The 18,363-nt window shown below is 33.4% G+C and overlaps 1 protein-coding gene across 1 annotated transcript in view; it reads left to right on the top strand.

Annotated features, from left to right (window-relative positions):
* Window positions 1-18,363, top strand: part of Nudcd1 (NudC domain containing 1) — a 73,939-nt gene that overhangs the window by 3,334 nt on the left and 52,242 nt on the right. Inside the window, exons 2-3 of the mRNA XM_087190686.1 lie at window positions 4,323-4,477; window positions 15,236-15,421. Coding sequence (XP_087046812.1) covers window positions 4,323-4,477; window positions 15,236-15,421 — 341 coding nt within the window. The remainder of the gene's footprint in view (window positions 1-4,322; window positions 4,478-15,235; window positions 15,422-18,363) is intronic.

Here is an 18,363-nt window from a genome sequence, read left to right as displayed (position 1 = left end):
TGCTCTTTCATTTGGGTTTACATGTTACTTTCTCAGGGAGTCTTTCTTGACTACCGAGTTAGAATCTATACTGTAAAATCTGGACAAGTTCAAATCTACCTTATACTTTCCAGTAGTACCCAGTACTTCATAGACTTTATCAGACTTCATAGCGTTCAATGTCTTTTTTCTCTGTCAAGACTATTCTGCATTGAAGAGTCACGAGTCTTTCTTTTTCAATCCTTTATCTCCAAGGTTGGAGCACGCCTGCTGAGTAAATGGGTGATTTTCTGTCACAGACACATTAAGCAGCTTTACTGAGATCTAATTGACAATAAGCTACAGTTTAACAAGTTTACGTATACACCCTTGAAACCATCACCATAATCAAGATACTAAACTTAGTTATTATCCCCCAAAATTTCCTTGTGCCCATCTATAACCATTGTTCTGTTCCTCCCACATTCCCCCTTCCCCAAGAAACTACTGATCTACTTTATACCACTGTGAATTAGTATGCATTTTCTAGAATTATGTATGCATAGAATCATATGATAGTCACTTAATTTTGGTCTGTTTTTCCTTATAGTTTTATCAGTTTTTGCATCATGTTTAGAAGTGCTGTTACTAGCTTTAAAAAACATTATTGATTATTATGTCCTCTTGGTAAGTTGATCCTTCATCATTATGAAATGACCTTTATCTCCAGCAATATTTTTTTGCTTAGGAGTCTGTCTAATATTAGTCATATCAACCTTTTTGATTAATTTTACCATAGTGTATTTATATTTTTTCCATCTTTTTACTTTCAGCCTGTTTGTATATTTTTGCTTAATATGCATTTCTTAGGTAGAAATAGTTAGGTCTTGCTTTTTTATCCAATCTGACAATCAATCTCTCTTAGACTTTTTACATTTAATGTGATTATTGATTTGTTTAGGTTTGGTTTAGGTTATTATTTGATTTGTTTATTCTACTTAGTCTTTAGGAGAATGTAGTTTTCCCACTTTTCTTCCTTTTTTTATATTGAACATTTTTAAAATCAAGTTTTCTTTTTTTTGTTGGCTTTTAGCTGTAGATCTTTATCGTAGTGATCATTTTAGGGTGTACTATACGTTCAAAACTTACAGTACAGGAAACATTCAAATGATAGTAGGCTATTTAAGGAATAAGAACCTTAGGCTAGTATACTTCGATTTCTCTCCTCCAGGTCCTTAGGCTGTTGTCATACATTTTACTTTTGCATGTCATTGAAAACTTCATAATATTTTGTTACTATTTTTTCTTTAAATAGTGAATTGTCTTTTAAAAAGATTTAAATAGAAAAAAATCTGTGTATTTAGTCATGTAGTAGCTATATGTGTGCTTTATATTCCTTTATGTAGATCCATATTTTATCTAGTAAAATTTTCCATCTCCAGAAATGACTATTTTTGTCATCTTCTGATAATATATTCATCTCTTCAGCTTTTGACAACAACTTTCTGAAAGGATTTTTGTTTTTCTTTGATTTTGAAAAGGTATTTTTGCCATGTGTAGACTTCTCGGTTTTCATTCAGTGCTTTAAAGATATTGTCCTACAGTGTTCTTGATTGTATTATATTTGCTGGAAAGTCTGACATTATCCTATCTTTGTTGGTCTGTACATAGCATGCCTTTTCCTGTGGCTGTTTTAAGAGTTTTCTCTTTTATGTTGATTTTGAGCAGTTTGATGATGATATGCCTGAGTGGTTTTTTATGATTCTTACAATTGGGATTTTTTTATTTTATAAACTGAGTTTATAGTTTTCATCAAATTTGGAAAAAAATTTTGGTCATTATTTCTTCCATTTCTTTTCCTTTCCTTGTCCTCTCCTTTGAAGACTGTATTTACCCCTTTTTAGATTGTTGGAGGTGGATACCCACTCATCAGTGCCTTTTCATTTTTCCCCCCATTCTTTTTTTTCTTTTATTTTGGGTAGTATCTGTATTCATGCCTTTAATTTCATTAATCTTATTCTTTTTCAGTGTTAATTTTATTAATCCTATCTGGTATATTTTTATTTTAGATACTGTATTTTGAATCTAGGAACTTGATTTTAATGTTTCTTACATCTTTTATTCCCCTACATATTTTGAATATTTAGACCACTTTATGTGGTCTCTCTAGGCTATTTTTTTCCTTCAAAGCAGTGAAAAGTTGGTAAAGATTTAGGGTGTAGTTGAAGTAAAGAAAGGGAAAGGACCATGTAGTCATATTTATGTAGAGATTTCTATAAAACTTCTCTATCTACTGCTACAGAGGACACTATGGGGAAGACAGCTAGATGGACATGTTTTGATTACAGAAGCATTGTATAAAACAGTTTCATAGGAGCAGTGCTTGAGATGCTGGGCCTGCCCTGTTCCATAAGTCTTGCTTCAGAACTCATATGAATTTGTACAGTACTCTTATGCAAAACAAGTAAGTACAAGAAAATACTTTCTAGAAGATGACTGGTCCAAGAAGCGACCTTTGTAAGTTAATGTTCTTTGCTTTTCTCACCACCCCTTTTAAAAAAAAACTAATGTTTTTACAGAAATTTTAGATTGAATATTAATGATTTCACGTGGTTCAACATGATAGTGTATTTTGAGAGAACAAGAAGCAGCAGTAACTATCACTGTTAGCACCAGTACGGTAGTAGTCAGCTCAGCTTCACTTGCCAGTGTATACCCAAAGCCAAGTGCGGTGTCTGGTACACAGTGAACATTTAATAACTTACAAGTGAAAAGCTATAAGTTTTTGAGGCTCCATGAGGCTTTGATAGTTTTCCTGTAAAAAACTGTATTATCTAAGGTTTATAAGAATTTTGGAAGGATTAGAGGAGAATCTCTTGTGAGGCCCAAGGTTTGTTTTATAAAGGGCTAAAAAATAAGGATTTTTTAAAAGCAAAGTTTGTTTCTAATGCAAGACACCATCAAATAATGAAACACTTCTTACACTTACTTTTCTGCAGAAGGGTTCTGCTCAGCCATTTCAGGGATCCAAACACAGAATAGAGCCTCCCTGCTCCCACTCCCTTTTTCAGAGGGTTTCACAGAAGAGCTCTGCTAGTGCTTTTCTATTTTCAGGTGCCCTGGCTCCGTCCTTTATACTCAAGATGATTGACAAGATACAGTTACAGCTTTTGATTTTTTCATTTAGGGCCAGAGAAGCAGCCTTTTTCTACTAACAGAGTTGTACAAAATAGTAACCATGTTATATTCCATATCCTCATGTCATAACAGGACATGTTGGAATGCCACAACTAAAACTCTGGTCTCCTAACAGTGGTTTTCCACTTTTTTTTTATATATGTTTGTAGCTCAGGTGTTGTAATAAAGCAAACGGCTAAGAAGCCCCTGGCTTGTTTATAATTACCTAGGTCTCTTTGCCCAAATATGAGGAAAATATATTTGTTACATTATTGTCTAGTATCAGTACTTCAGGCTATTATATTACCATGCATATTTCCTCCTTTATGAATTTCATCCACACAGTGGTGCTAGCAAACCACTCCTGGTCAGTAAAATATATATTTCTGACCATTCTTTATAGTATAAATAGTTCTTTGAGTTAAATAGCAGTTTCCTCAATCTCTACCAAGTCACTCATAAAATTATGACTTTTAGCTCCGAAGTTCCTAAACTCCAGCCATCACTCACCCCGATGGCTGCATAGTTTCCTAAGGGACATTCCTGGACGGACCCCTGCTGTAGTACTTCTTGTGCTATACTACTTGTGCTATACTATGGCCTCCTTTAGTTGAACACAAGTTTTCCCTCCTACTTACTTTTGCCTATTTTCGTTTTATCTGTAATGAATAAAGGGGTATATATGGATGTGTAGGTGTATTTTTTTTCTTAAATTCTTCCTTTTGTATCTTGATGGCATCTTAGGAAAGTTGTCATTAGTCTAAGTCAATTAGCTCTCTATGTTATGTTATTGTACCCATAATTTTTCTTTATAACATCACAGTGTAAATATAATAAAATTTATTATATTAAAATTATATAAATTTATGTGATTGACTAATAAGTATTAAATATGAATTATATAATAGAAAACCATTTTTAAAATATAAAAACACTTTCTGAGTTGGGCTTATTGTTTGCCCGGAAGACAGGAAACACATCTTTTTTTTTTGGATTTCTGTTCTACTTATTCATAATTTAAGAAGTTTCTAAAGAAAAGAGAGTTGAGTGAATCATACAATGAATTGTCCTGAAGGCCTTTGTGTTTGGCATTGCATGATTTCTTTGCCTTGTAGCCATTATGTAAAAAGAAGCAATCTGAGGTAAAAATCTTGATGATTATGTATATTTATTTATTTGTATTTCAGCTGTGGCAGAAGTAAAACTTCGAGATGACCAATATACACTGGAGCACATGCACGCTTTTGGAATGTATAATTACCTACACTGTGATTCGTGGTATCAAGACAGTGTGTACTACATTGATAACCTTGGAAGAGTTATGAATTTAACAGTGATGCTGGTAAGAAAGACATATAAAGTATATTAATTTGAACAATTTTTGATCTTTGATTTTCCTTTTTGAATCTGAAGTTCAGCTAATGGAGGTACATATATCTTTAGTATATGGAGTCCTGTTACTAGTCTGTATAAGGCTCCATTTCTGTTTAATTCAATTTTAATTTGTTCCTTTGTTCCTGGTACTTACTCTTTTTTTTTTTCTTTTTAAGTTTTTGTGAGACAAGGTCTTGCTGTATAGTCCAAGCTGGTCTTAAACTTGTGGCAGTCTTCCTGCCTCAGCCTCCTGAGTGCTGGGATTACAGTTGTATGCCACCATGCCTGATTGTTCTTGGTATTTTTACTTACACCTAACTAACTACTCCTACTACTGGGCAACCACTCTAGTGGAATTTATATTTAATAACTGCTTGCTTTTCTTGTGTGAGGTATCCTCAACTCTAATAATGGATTTGTCTAGTTTTTTCCTTTTACTTAATTTTTGCATATTTATGTATTTCTAAACTATATTAGTTGTGCACAAACATTTAGGATTGTTTGATGTGTCATGAATTGAATCCTTTTGGTATTATGAAATATCCTTCTGTATCTGTAGATTCCTTATAATTTTTGTCTTGAAATCTTTTTTTTGCACAGTGTTTATATAGTCATTGCTGGCTTTTTCAGACATTGGTATTGGTATATTCTTTTTCCTTTCTATTTTATCAGTTCTCGCTATAAAAAGTATGTCTTTTACAAAGATGTGGCAGGTGGGTTTTGTTTTTTATTCATTGTGACAGTCTTTGTCTTTTATTTTTTCATTATAATATCCAAATATGTAATTTTAGAAGAAGCAGATGTTCATATCATGTGAACAACAGAAAATTAGGAAAAGGATTTAGTGGAGTCTCCCTATGTGTCCTGTCTTCAGTACTCATTTCTGCTGAAACTTCTTCATTACTTTTTTGTTTAGCCTTCCAGAAGTGGTGGGGATTTTATTTGCTATTTTACATATAAACACAAAGTGATGACTCTATATTCTTAAAATAAACTTTTCAACCTGGCACAACCAATTCATACTGCCTTTTCTCCAACCTTGTCTTTTGGTTACTACAGTCTAGCAACTCTTGCAGCTCCTGAGACAGGCTCTGTAATTCTAGTAGGAAGAGAGCGCTCCTTTCACCCACACACACTGAGTGAAAGCCCCGTGAGAACTCAGTGACAGGGTGGTGTTTCCAAGCCAAGAGGAGAGCCTCCCCCAACAACTGACCCTATTAGACCTCGGTGTGGTACTTAGAACTGTGAGGAATTTCTCATAGTTAAACTGCCCAATCAATCTATGGTGTTTTGTTATGGCAGCTCTACCAAACTAATGTAAGTATCTATTGTTTTAGGCCTGGCTTTGCCGTGGACATACTAACTGCCATTTGCCAAGTCACTTCTTCTTTTTGGGTCCCCATGTCTTCATGAGAAAATAAACTTGATCAGTGTTGTCTATGAAGCCCTAAGCCCTACAAGATTCCTTTCAGTTGCACAAGCAGGCAAGGCCACCAACCCCTTATTCATCCCCTTAATTGCCTGTGTTTATCATTTCCATGTGGATTTTTTACAGAAGAGATTCCCTGGCAAAAGCAAGCCTGACAATTGGATAAGATGATCTCTAAGGTTCATTCTAGTAGTTCATCATATTATTACATAAATCTTAAAGCTTTCCAGAAAATGTGTTATTTTTTGAATTTTCAGTTATAATGGTCATTTTACTGTTTCTTATAGAATGTAGCTTTCTATTAATTCTAGCCTTTGAATTTGCTGCCAGACAGGCAAATTGGCTAAAAGCTGTTGCTAATCTACAGATTGGATTATATTTCTGAAATTATCATTTGACTATATAAATTAAAAAACTTGTCAAACAGTTGCTTAAAGTTTCTATGTGGTGATTGTTAAGAGTCATATGCTTATTTACTTAAATTCAGTGAGGAATAATTTAAAAAATGAGTCAGTCTTTAATAAAATTAAAGAAAAACTGAGTTGTTAATATGGCATGTGCTTTCATTGTCTTTCTTATGACTATTAATTTTGTAAAAAGATGATTCAGGCCACTTAAATCCAACTGCCTCTTTTGGTCTTTATCCTCTGAATAATGTTTCAAATTTGCTTACATCATTCACTTAACATTAATTTGACCTACTTGTGGCATCTATGTAGTCTTTAAATGTTCTCACTGTTATTTTTCATTGAAATTTCATTTCTTCCTTTTTCTCTTAAAAATTTTTTTTTTTAGTAAAATAGAAGTATTTTGCTCTTGGAAAAGGATCATTTTCAGTGAAACCCAATGGTAGGCATTTAAATAAATATCTTTTTTCTTTTCCTTTAGGGAGAAAGCTTTTTTAGGTATCTTTCAAAGACTTATCTGAGACCATTTTTATTTGTTCACTTTTACTAGTTTTTTATTTCTTAGTATTTACTAGAAAAAAATCCACTTGGAGACACACTCATTTAGTTTGTTTAGATAATTTTCCATTATAATAACAAAGTTTATGGGATTAAAATTTAGTGACTTAAACTTATTTGAAACATAGATAAGTGACATAGACTGGTCAGTGTATTTTTTCTCCATTCTTTTTCCTGTTTTGTCTTTCTCTGGATAACGTAGAGTAACTGGTTTTACTTATTTAGTGTTCTCTTTCTGTGTGTGGACTCATCAAAGATAGTGTATACATGTACAGATTCTGTAGGCACCATGTATTTGAGTAGTGTGTACATAGAGCCATGTGCCTAGTAAGTCATTCCAGTAAGTCATGGTGACTCTGTTTCCATTACATGATTATCTGTGTCCACACTCTGAGTCTGCATAGTTTGCATTATATTGTCATTTAACTTTAAAACTTTTATATTTTCTAAGTTTTTTACCATTTTATTTGTTTAGGAAGACAAATTTAAAATCTGTAATTTCACCTGTGGAAATTCTATAAGAATGTTGACTTACAGAGTCCAACTCAGTCACATATTCTAATTTATACTAGTCTTTCAACATTCAGTTATTTATTGAGTGCCCTCTATGCAGCATGCTATAGGCTCTTGGGAATGCTGCAGCACACAGAATAAAATCTTTCCTACTTTTTTTATTTTACCACAAAATATAAACCACTTCTTTTCCTTTTCTGTGATTTGACTTTAACATTGAAATAGCATCCTTTCTTGATACATATTCATAATGTGTTCAAAACAATGTACATTTGTATTTAGTTTCCTGATAAAATTAGAACTTTTAAGCATAATTTAGAATGATTTCTGGAGGTTTCTACAAATTGCCTTTCCTATTTCTTGGTTATCATTCTCTTCACTGATCTAAAGGACACGTCATATGTTCTCTCTGTTTAGCAATTGGATTATTTAGCTGAAAAGACATAAGGCACTCTAAAAATAATTTACTGGATTCTTTAGGGAAAAGTCCTGTCTCATAACTTCCCTCTTCCCGCACTAATAACACTGTGGGGTTGAATGCCCCCAGTTGTTGGTGTCTGTAGGTCTTATCTTTTAGATTGGCAAGCGTCCCCAGAGAGGAATCCTTCAGTTTCTTGTTGAAGAGGTATTATACGGCCTGATCCTGGCTCTCTTCAGTGCAAGCAGAAAAGAGTTCTTGCTCTCATCTTTTAATATATTGGCATTTACTGGTTCTCTTGTGTTTATTCAATGGTATCCTTTATTCCTGTGCCCAGCTCGACCTAATGTCTACATTCAGTCTATTTTAAACTTTTGATAAACCTGCAGTGGTTTTTTTGTTTTTTTTTCTTGGCTAGGGTGGGGAATTTCTATTAATTTAGAGAAGATAGCATTTTTATGGCTTTTTTTTCCCCACTCCAGAACATAGTATGCCTTTTTATTTATTTAGACCTATGTTTATGCTCTTAAGTAAGATTTTTATAGTATGTTTATGTTCTTTTTATTGATTTTTAAATACTTTATAGTCTATTGTGAATTGAACATATTTTATTTCCTTTTCTAGGTGGTTATTAATAGAAAAATGTCATATTAATAGCTACCTTATTTGATAATTCAGTAGTTTTCCTTGATTTTTCTAAGTATACAGTTATATCACTGGGAAATAATTTTATCTCTCCATTGTTTATAAAAGTGGAAATAGCGTTTGCCTGTCATTTTTGTTGTTTCCATTTGTACTTACTGTTTTATTTGTTGCTAAATTTTATCAAATGTCGTTAAGAGCCTGTGCTTACTGTTAGTGATTGTGTGTTCTTCCAGCCTGGGATGGATTGGCCTTACTGATTTCAGGCCCATGGCAGTGCAGCACATCATGATGACAAAACGGAGAAGACTGGGCATTGCATGGTCGTCTCCCCCGCCCTCCGCGCCTCCTCTGGGCCCTACTTCTTATGGGTTCTACCACTTCCCAGTGGCCCCAGGCTGGGCAACAAAGCTTTTAACCATGGGATCTTGGGAGACATTCAAGTCCCAAATGATAGAAGTCCGTAATTCCCTAAATACTAAATTCCTAGAATAAACCTTTTTGGTAAGAGTGTATTCTTTTGATACGTTATTGGATTCTGTTTCTGACATGTTATTTAAAACATTTCATTTGTCTTTATAAGTCCATGGTTTTTGTGATATTTATCAGATTTTGATTAAAGGTTTTTTATTTTTCTTCAATGAATTACAGGACTTTTTTTTTTTTGAAGACGAACAGTTAAAGATTAGAATATTCTGTTCTCTGTTAAATATCCTCTTTGGATATATTGTGGTTTGTTATTCTTTTCAGTAGTAAATCTCTAATTACCTCCTCAGCTTTTTCTGTGGTTATCAGTTTCAATAAATTTTGTTTCTTGGATAATTTTTAGTATATATTTTTAAGTGAAATCATCAATTTTCTCTTAAATGTTAAATTTGTTACTATAAAAATATACATTATACTTATAAGATTCGTCTCTTTTCTCTTTTTTCTCTTTCTGTATTTTTCTTTCTTCAGTCAAGTTTTAAAAGGATTATATTTTTAAAGAATCATGTTTTAGGTTCTCTTAGTTGTTTTCTGCTTCATTAATTTAGCTTCTTTGATTTTCACATTCCCAGAATCACTTGGAATAATTGACCCAAACACAAGCTTATTTCAGGATGCCATGCCCAAAGAGTCTCACGGAACAAGTCAGCATGTGCCATAGATTGGGGATCTGAATTTTCCAGAGCACCTTAGGTGATGTTTGTGCTCTGATGGTGACCAAGTATTAAGGAACTACACAAGGAGTACTGAGGAAGACCATGTTTATTTCTTATTTTACTGTTATCAAGAATGGAAATCATCCTATTTTTTGAGCTTCTGTGTTGGGAGCAAGGGGAGAATGAGGAGAACTGATTAGTTTGCTTTTTATAGCAGAAAGCAGGATTCTGATATTCATTTTTGCGTCTGTTTTTTGTTTGGAGTCAAAGGCCCAGATGCATAGTTACCACTATCCTGTACTGGTGTGCAAGTGACCACCTTTGTTAAACACTTTAAAGTGGGAGGTTGCTTAGAGCCCAGGACTTGAAGTCCACACTTTGTTTGCTCATCTGACTTTGTTAGAGCCAGCAGGTGGCAGCAATTCAGCAGTTTTATAGACGGATTGTACTTCCACGTTTTAAATGTGGATTTACAGTCTTTAATTTTTGAGAATGTCATTTGGGAGGAAGTTTGCCTAAGAAGAAAACATCTCAGGAAATTAAAAAAATTCTGATTATATTATTTTATGGCTCATTGTAAGTTAGTATATTTAGTGTCTTAATATGTAAGCTATTGTGTCTTTTTCTTCCCCATTTACTTACAAAGCTGTCTTGTTTCTGCTACTGAAGAAGAATGTCGTCTTGTGGTGTCTCCTTAAGATCCAGAGATTGTTAGGAAGTTTCATTTGAACCCGTGTATTTGTAAAGTTGTTTTGGAGTGACAAGTTAGAACTATTTTTTAGTTCAGCTCTGTGTGGCAGTAGGCCTGTATCTGCAAGCCTAAATCTCAGCTTACTTTTAACAATTAAGTTAATTATCAAGAAGCTAGTTATTTACCGTTTTAAAAAAAAACTGGCAGTGGGTGGTGCATGCTTGTAATCCCTGCAGTCGGGGAGACTGAAGTAAGAGGATTGCGTGTTCAAGCCTGGGCTGGGTAACTTAATGATATTGTGAGACAGGACTAGGGAAATAGCTCAGTGCAAAGGCCCTGGATTCAATTCTCAGTGTTTTATGTGTTTAATATTGTATTGAAAGATTCATTTTATATAAAGACATTAAACTGTAATTGATTAAAATGCCTAGTCTTCAAGGTTTCGCAAAAAAGAAGGAAAAAGAGAGACTAGAGACTATCTTCTAAATGAAGATAATAATAATTAGTGATAAAAGCTTTCCTTCAGAAAAAGATCACTTCCTTTTAAAAGGGCAAAATTTTAAATGCCAGTGTGTAATAATATTGGTAAATGGCATCCCTACTTAATTTTGCCTGATCAATTTTTAAAGCTTGAGTGGCCCTTTGTTATAAATGTGTATGTATTAGAAAAATATTTTGTTCAAAGCTTTTTTACTTGTAACTGCAACTGTGAGGGTCTTGAATTCTTGGCATAAACATGTGGCTTAGGTATTAACGCTTATGTACCTTTATTTATAATATCATTTATATGTAATATATGGACATTAGAATCTTGTGTTACATCTGATTGACTCAGTAATTTTAACTGAAAATACTGTATAATAGCCTGAAAAAAGTATGATAGTTTCAAAGTTGGCGTTCTAGAAATTGCATTCAGGTCCAAAGTATCAATTGTTTTGAAAAATGTAGAAAATATGTTTTTCTGTAGAAAATGTGAAATAGAGGGAAAAAGTACCAACTTTTGGAGTAAGGTTGACCAAGATTTGAATCTTATCCCTACCATCTTCTAACAATGAGGTTTCAGGCAAATTAATATTTTTGAACCCTTTTATCTTAAAGTAGGGGAAATAATTTCAGTTGCAAATGATGATTAAATGAGCGCAAAAGTCAAAGCACTTATTATGCTTATACATTATAATCATAATCATTCAGTAAGTGTTCCATTTGTCAATGAAATTTTAATCCTGAAAATAAGCTGTGAAATGTTACCTCAGAATTATTTTTCAATATTCTTTAACATAGTTACATTCGTCTTTTTTGGGGAGGAGAAAGAAAATGGGTGAACTCTGGATACTGTAGATCCAATCATATATGTAAGGTGTTACTATGAGGACATTTAGTAAAATTACCAGTGGAGGTTATTCAGAAATAATTAATGCTCTAGTGTAGGATTTACAGAAGAAAAAATCTCATTGCTGATAGTACAGTTAAAATTAAAATGTACTGTTTGAGAATTAAATTTCAAACACCAGGAACAGTAGATTGCTTTCACTTTAATAGTCATCTAACTCAGGTAAGAGGTGCTGTATGTTTTCTTTTTGTGTTTTAGGCTAATTTTAGTTTCACATTTGAGTATCTTAATTAGATACATGAGTATCTTAATTATTCTATGTATTTAACAGAAAATGGCTTACAACATTTATATTGTGTATGAACTGGAGAAGAGTGATTTAACAAGTTTTCCCCTGCATTTCTCCTAATAGTTCTCTTTAGATTAATACAGTGAGCGGCATGTAGTAGACCACTAGAGACCTTTGCTTTGAAACAACTATTTTGAAGAAAGAACCCCATTTTATTTTATCATATTAATGTCTTCTAAATTATATGCATGTCACTTGTAAATTGGTCAGTATAAAAAAAATGCGTATTTGAAGCAGAGAAAATGTACTTTTACTCCTGCTCTCCCTATCACCAGTCATCCTCCAATCCTATTTTCCTTCATGATGGTAAATATTACCAAGTCAGCATGTGTCTGTCTGCACCTTACTGTGTGCTGACATATCACAGTGTTTACTTCAGCCTATATCAAACATTCTGCATCTTTCTTTTTTAGCTACTATCTTGTTGATCTTTTTTGTTTCTTGTGGGTTTTTCAGTCAGCAATATAAGCCTACTTCAGTGTATTTTAACATTCATTTGGTATTGCATAGAGATGTTCTGTTTCCCTGCCAGTACTTTCCAGACAAAGACACCAGGCACACCTCTGTGTTTGAACAAATTGGATTTATTACTTTTTGCAGCAGGGATAATGTGCACCATAAAGGAACCCACAGGGTGCCATAGCAAAAGGCTTGGAAGCAGTGATAGTAAGAATTGGGCTGGCTTGCATTAGGTAGTTGATGGGGGAGGGTTTAAGAAAGTGGAACTTGAGTAGATACAGTAAGAAACTCGGTTATTCTTTGGTGTCTATCTTAGTAAGCATCAATCTAGAAGAAAAGGTAAGACAGGTTCAGACTGTAATTAGCAAGGAAGCTTCAGTTGCTCATATTGAGAGTCATAATTGTAGTTGTGAAGATGTTCATGTTTCATCTGTGTTCAGAGATCATTATGGAGTTATACTGTTTTTGTCTTATTCCATCATAGTCACAATATATGTTCTGTAAATTGTTTATGTTCGGTACAGCAATCCTGTTAGTGCCATGCTAGTTTACAGTAAAACCCAGACTTGGCGGATACTACTAGGCTGGCTTCACAATGTCAGGGCTGCCTTTTTCCTTGTTCCTCAGCTGATGAAACAACATGGTTATGCCCTAGTTTTTATTGCTGCAATCTTACATTTGCATAGCTGAAATGAGCATTTCTATGACATGCAACTTTTTGTATATATGCAAGTATTTTTATAAATTCCTACAAGAGGAATTGTATCAAAGTGTATTTAAGACATTATAAAACTTGATTTATTATCACCTCTTAAAGGCTGTATATATTTCTACTCTTACCAGCAAGGTACTTGAGTCAAGAAAAAACATTACTAGTCTAAGATTTTTTTTTTCTGGCTAATGGGGGAATCTTATTTTAATTTTTTTTTTTTAACTAGTAAATTTGGCCTTTAAAAAAAAAAGTAACTATAATTTTCCTGTTCGTCTTCTTTACCTGTTTAAACATTTTGATGGATGCGTATTTTTTTTTTTTTTTTTTTTGGTATCGGGGTCAAACTCAGAACCTTGCGTATTTCTTATTTTAAGGACTGTTTATATATATATATATATATATATATATATGTTATAGATTCTTATTTTGTGTTTGTGACAAATGTTTTTCTCTTTGTAGCCTAAATTATTTTTTATTTATACATAGGAAAGTATTAACACCATGAAATGATAAAAATACTTATCTTCTAACAAAGCTATGTTACTATTCTTTTAACACATTTAGATATTATCTGGTATGGAATATTTCTGAGTATGGTGAGAGGAAGATATTAAATATAACTTTTTCCCAGAGGTTGTCTAGTATCCCAGTATCATTTGTTGACTAGTCCGTTTCTTCTCAGTAAGTAGAAATACCACATCATGTTCTTCATGCTGGTTCAGACATCAGCCTCTGGCAAAATTTTTCGTAACTGACCTCCATTTAATAGCTGGATTAACTGATATTTTTTATTTTTACTTTAAAACATGTAAACTGGAGACCACAGTAAATTTAATGTTTACTGCTGATAGGTTACTCAGCACTATGTTGATACAATTCTGTTTCTTATTAGTTTAGTTTAGATTATTAATACTTAGATTAGGTGTTTCTTTAAAACTGTGCTGGCTGTGCTTGCTATTTTATATTTAATATTTAATTCAATATTGTGCAAATTAGTAAAAGAAGAAATGGTGTTTTAAAGAAAATTAAATTGGATGTTTTAAAAAGAATGGGTTGCTAAAGAACTTGTGACTGAAGATATTACATATTTATTAAACTTTCTTAATATGTCTATAGATCCAAACAGTTCTAGGAGCAAGGAATGAAATAATAGAAATCAAGGATGACTTTTGCTCTATAAGAAAATCTTAACTACAAGTAAAACGTGAACCACAAAAAAGAAAAAAAATTGTCATTTCAAGCTCAATTTGGTTTATGTAAAGAAGCTTATTTCCTGACTAGTAAGCCTTTTGATATGTTTCCTTCTAAAACATTTTAACGATGTAACCCACCTCATAGCTTTAAATTATAAGGGTACAGACATGATTAAAAATTTGTAAACAAAAACCTAAGTTTCTAGTAGTATAAATGTAGAGATTTCATACTGCAAGCTGATGTCTGTGTAGGCTTTTAGAACATAATGAGGTATTTATAACTAGTGAATTAAAATACTGATCATTAACTCTACAATTAAGAGAAAGAAAATCAGATTACTTAATAATATTATCTATTGCTGTATAACAACTTGAGAAATTAGTGACTTATTTCTCAGTTTCTGTAGTCAGAACTCGGAGTTGTTTAAGTGGGTGGTTAGGCTCAGGAATTCTCGTGAGCTTATGATGACAGCTAGGATTGCAGTCATTTGAAGGCTTGATTAGGCCCCCAGGATACATTTCTAAAAATATCTTACTCATAGGGTGCTGGATATTGGCCAGAGCCCTCAGTTCCTCCCTATATGGGCTCTTCTGAGAGCTACTTGTCCATCTTTACAACATGGCAGCTACTTTCACTTAGAGCATGTGATCCAAGAAAGAGAGCAAGGAAGAAGATGAAAGTGTTTGATGGTTTACAGGCCTTGAGTTTACATACCATCTATCCTGTCTGCCATATGTAATTCACTAGGAGTAAATTATTAGTACAGCTTATACTCAGAGGTGGTGGAATTTGACTAAAAGAGAAACTATTACACTACATCATGTGTGTGTGTGGATCCTGGAAGAGGAAGGGAATCACTCATAATGTTTGGTTTCTTTTTAGGACACTGCATTAGGAAAACCACGAGAGGTATTTAGACTTCCTGCAGATTTGACAGTATATGACAGTCGCCTTTGTGCATCTATGCATTTCACGTCATCGACCTGGGTTACCTTGTCAGATGGAACTGGAAGATTGTATGTCATTGGAACAGGAGAACGTGGAAGTAGTGCTTCTGAAAAATGGGAGGTGAGTGGTATTTTTTTTCTTTTTATACAAAGTCCAGAAAGCATATGCAAATTAGACTTTATTTATTTTAATAACACTTTCAAGGGCAGTCTACATGTGCCCTTTTGATTTTTCTCATATAACATTCTATATCTGTAATAAATTTATGAGATATACCTTTTAGAAAACAGGTGTTCACCATTCCTGTTTTGATCTAGGATCAGTGCCGTTGTCAAGAGTTAAACATTTATATTTTTGCAGATACCATACTGAGTGTTTTATGTGTATAAATCCCTGCCATGAGCATTGAGATTGCCTCCTCTCCCTGAAGCAGAATTGACAAAAGCTAACATTGCTATCTTTTTCTTCTCTACATTCATGTTAGGTTTCCTCATATATTTGTACTGCTCAGATTGTTTACCAGAATGTTCCCTTATGTTACAGTATAAAATCTAAGAGGGGATAGTCAGGATTTTAATGCTAATAACAAGGAATTAGCTTTTCCAAAGCCTGTTTTTGAAAGAAGAAAATGATAATGAGTTATCAAATGACTTAATATTTTAGCTCTTTTAAATTATACTAATAAATACATGTAGTGCTGCTGCTATCTAAATCTCAGCATTAATTTTTAATTTGGGTAAATAAGTATAAATTTAGTATTTTGAGATGTTATAAAAATATTTTTATCAAATCAAGAGTTGTTATTAAATACAAGGGCTTTAATTATTTGAGAAAAACCAAGGAGACCTTACCTATTTTACCAAGTTTTACGAAATGCTATGCTATCAAGTTGTAATATGTTCAAAACACACAATAAATAGTCATAATAATTGCTTGTTTAAAAGAGGTCTTGGGGGCTGGAGATTTAGCTCAGTGTTTCTGCTGCCTGTCTTGTAAGCTCAAGGTCCCGAGTTTGATCCCCGGTACCAAAAAAAGAAAAAATTAAAAAAAATAAAAGAGGTCTTGGGGCCAAGGATGTCGTTCAGTTGCACAGAGCCTGCCTGGCAAACGTGAGGCTCTGACTTCGATTTATGGTACCAATACCAAAAAAATAAAAATAAAAATAAAATAAAATAAATAAGAGGCCTTGAATTCACAGTTTCAAATATTCATTCGATATTCTGGCGTTTTCTACTCTGACCTCCAGTATTAGCTTTAAAAAAAAATTGAGACACTGTGATGTGTTTCAGGTTTAGATATTTGAACAATAGGAAAGGGTTTTGAGAATGATGGATATGAGAAATATAAATGAGAATTTATTATTGTACTCCGAGAATTCTGTTGGTTTTGAGCAGGAAGAAACAAACTGACTCAGCTTACTATCAGCTTAAAAACAGCTGACTACAGCGTCAGAGTCAGCTCATAACCACAGAATCAACTAGAAGAGGTACATATGGATTCATAATTCTTTTGGTTTCTGTTATATGTTTCCTTAGCATACATTAGACCTTCAGTAATTTTTTATAATCACTTAAAAATTTAAGTCTAGAGGCCGGGGATTTAGCTCAGTGGTGCCACCATCTGCCTCGCAAGCACAGGGTCCTGAGTTCGATCCCCAGTACTCCCCCTCAAAAAAAATTTAAGTCTATCTTGTGCCCTTTGTACTATATACTGCTGTAATAAAATAAGCATCCTTCTGAGACATTTTCAGTTGATAAAAGGTTTTGGGTACTTGGGGCAATGGAAGGAGAATGGAAATTTGGCATTAATTGAGGGAAAAGGGATACTGTAGAATACTGGTCATGTTAAGGAACAATTCAGAAAAGTTTTAAGACTTTGGGGGAATTGGTTTAATAAAAAGGAAGCTAAAGGTGGGTGTGATTAAAGGGCATGCTAAGGTATAAGGAGGGCAATGATGGTGGCAATGATTAAAATGTAGAAAAAGAAATTAAAGGAGAGAAGACTGCCTACTCTCGAGATGTGTCACCGCTAATATAATACAGGTGCTAGATAGCAACAGTGTCATAGTTGAGATGATAGGCTTGTTGAGACTAGGAGCCTCAGATCCCCTTTTCATTTACAAAAGATCTGTCTCCCTGTTTTCATAAAAAAAATAAAGGAGACTACTAAGGGTCTTTGTGTGACAGTTTTTACAAGTTTAGTCATCTCTTTCTCTAGCCTCATTCCATTTCTAACTACTTATGGAAGGAAGAAAAAGGAAGCAATAAACTAGCTGCTTGTACCTGCCAAAATTTATCATTTTCTCTTCTTGCCTTTAGTTTCCACTAACCCCCAAACATAAGCGAAACTCCGTCAACCTATTTAAAACTGTCTTCATCTGTCATCTTGGTTTTGAGTATTTGAGTGTGTGTGTGTGTGTGTGTGTGTGTGTTTATGAAAGGACTACTATTTAAACAACTTGAGCAGAAGTGCTCAAACAGAGAAATTGATGACATAGCTCAATTTTCTTTATTATGCTTTTAAGTAGGAAGAGATATATGAAACTTCTCCATACAGATTTAGAAAGCGCTGACCTTTTTAGTTAGATTTTCTTTTCAACTGTTCATGTTTTCATTTATTTAGAAGTTGTGTTTATGAATCAGTCTTAAAACTTCTAATTAATGTTTTAATAAAAATTTAATAGTCCTTTAGATCTTGTGTTTATGGTATAAAAAATAATTTGGTAGGATTCTGTGTGTCTTTAGATTTGCTTGGGGTGGGGAGAACATCTTGATTGTATTTTAGAATTTGTTGAATTATCTTTTAAATGTAAGTGTGCTTTTTTGGTTTTACATTAAGAAAGTTTTAGTGATTTGTTTTCTGATGCCTTTTATTTTCTTTGAAAACTTCTAGAAAATAAAAACAAATGAAAACGATAGGAAAAAAGCTTACCTCTACAGCCATGTACACTTGCACTCAGTGTCTAGACTCTAAGACGAAGAAAGGAGAAATAAATCATGTATGAGACAGGGGAAAAGATGGAGAAATGAACATTGACCTGCCTGTGTCCTTTCTTTCAGTGT

This window comes from Heterocephalus glaber, unplaced genomic scaffold, assembly GCF_053883595.1.
Source record: "Heterocephalus glaber isolate CG9 unplaced genomic scaffold, H.glaber_assembly_v1.0 deba00001555, whole genome shotgun sequence".
Taxonomy (NCBI): Eukaryota; Metazoa; Chordata; class Mammalia; order Rodentia; family Bathyergidae; genus Heterocephalus; species Heterocephalus glaber.
The sequence above is the reverse complement of the archived record's forward strand: the minus strand, read 5'-3'. Positions and strand labels throughout refer to the sequence as shown.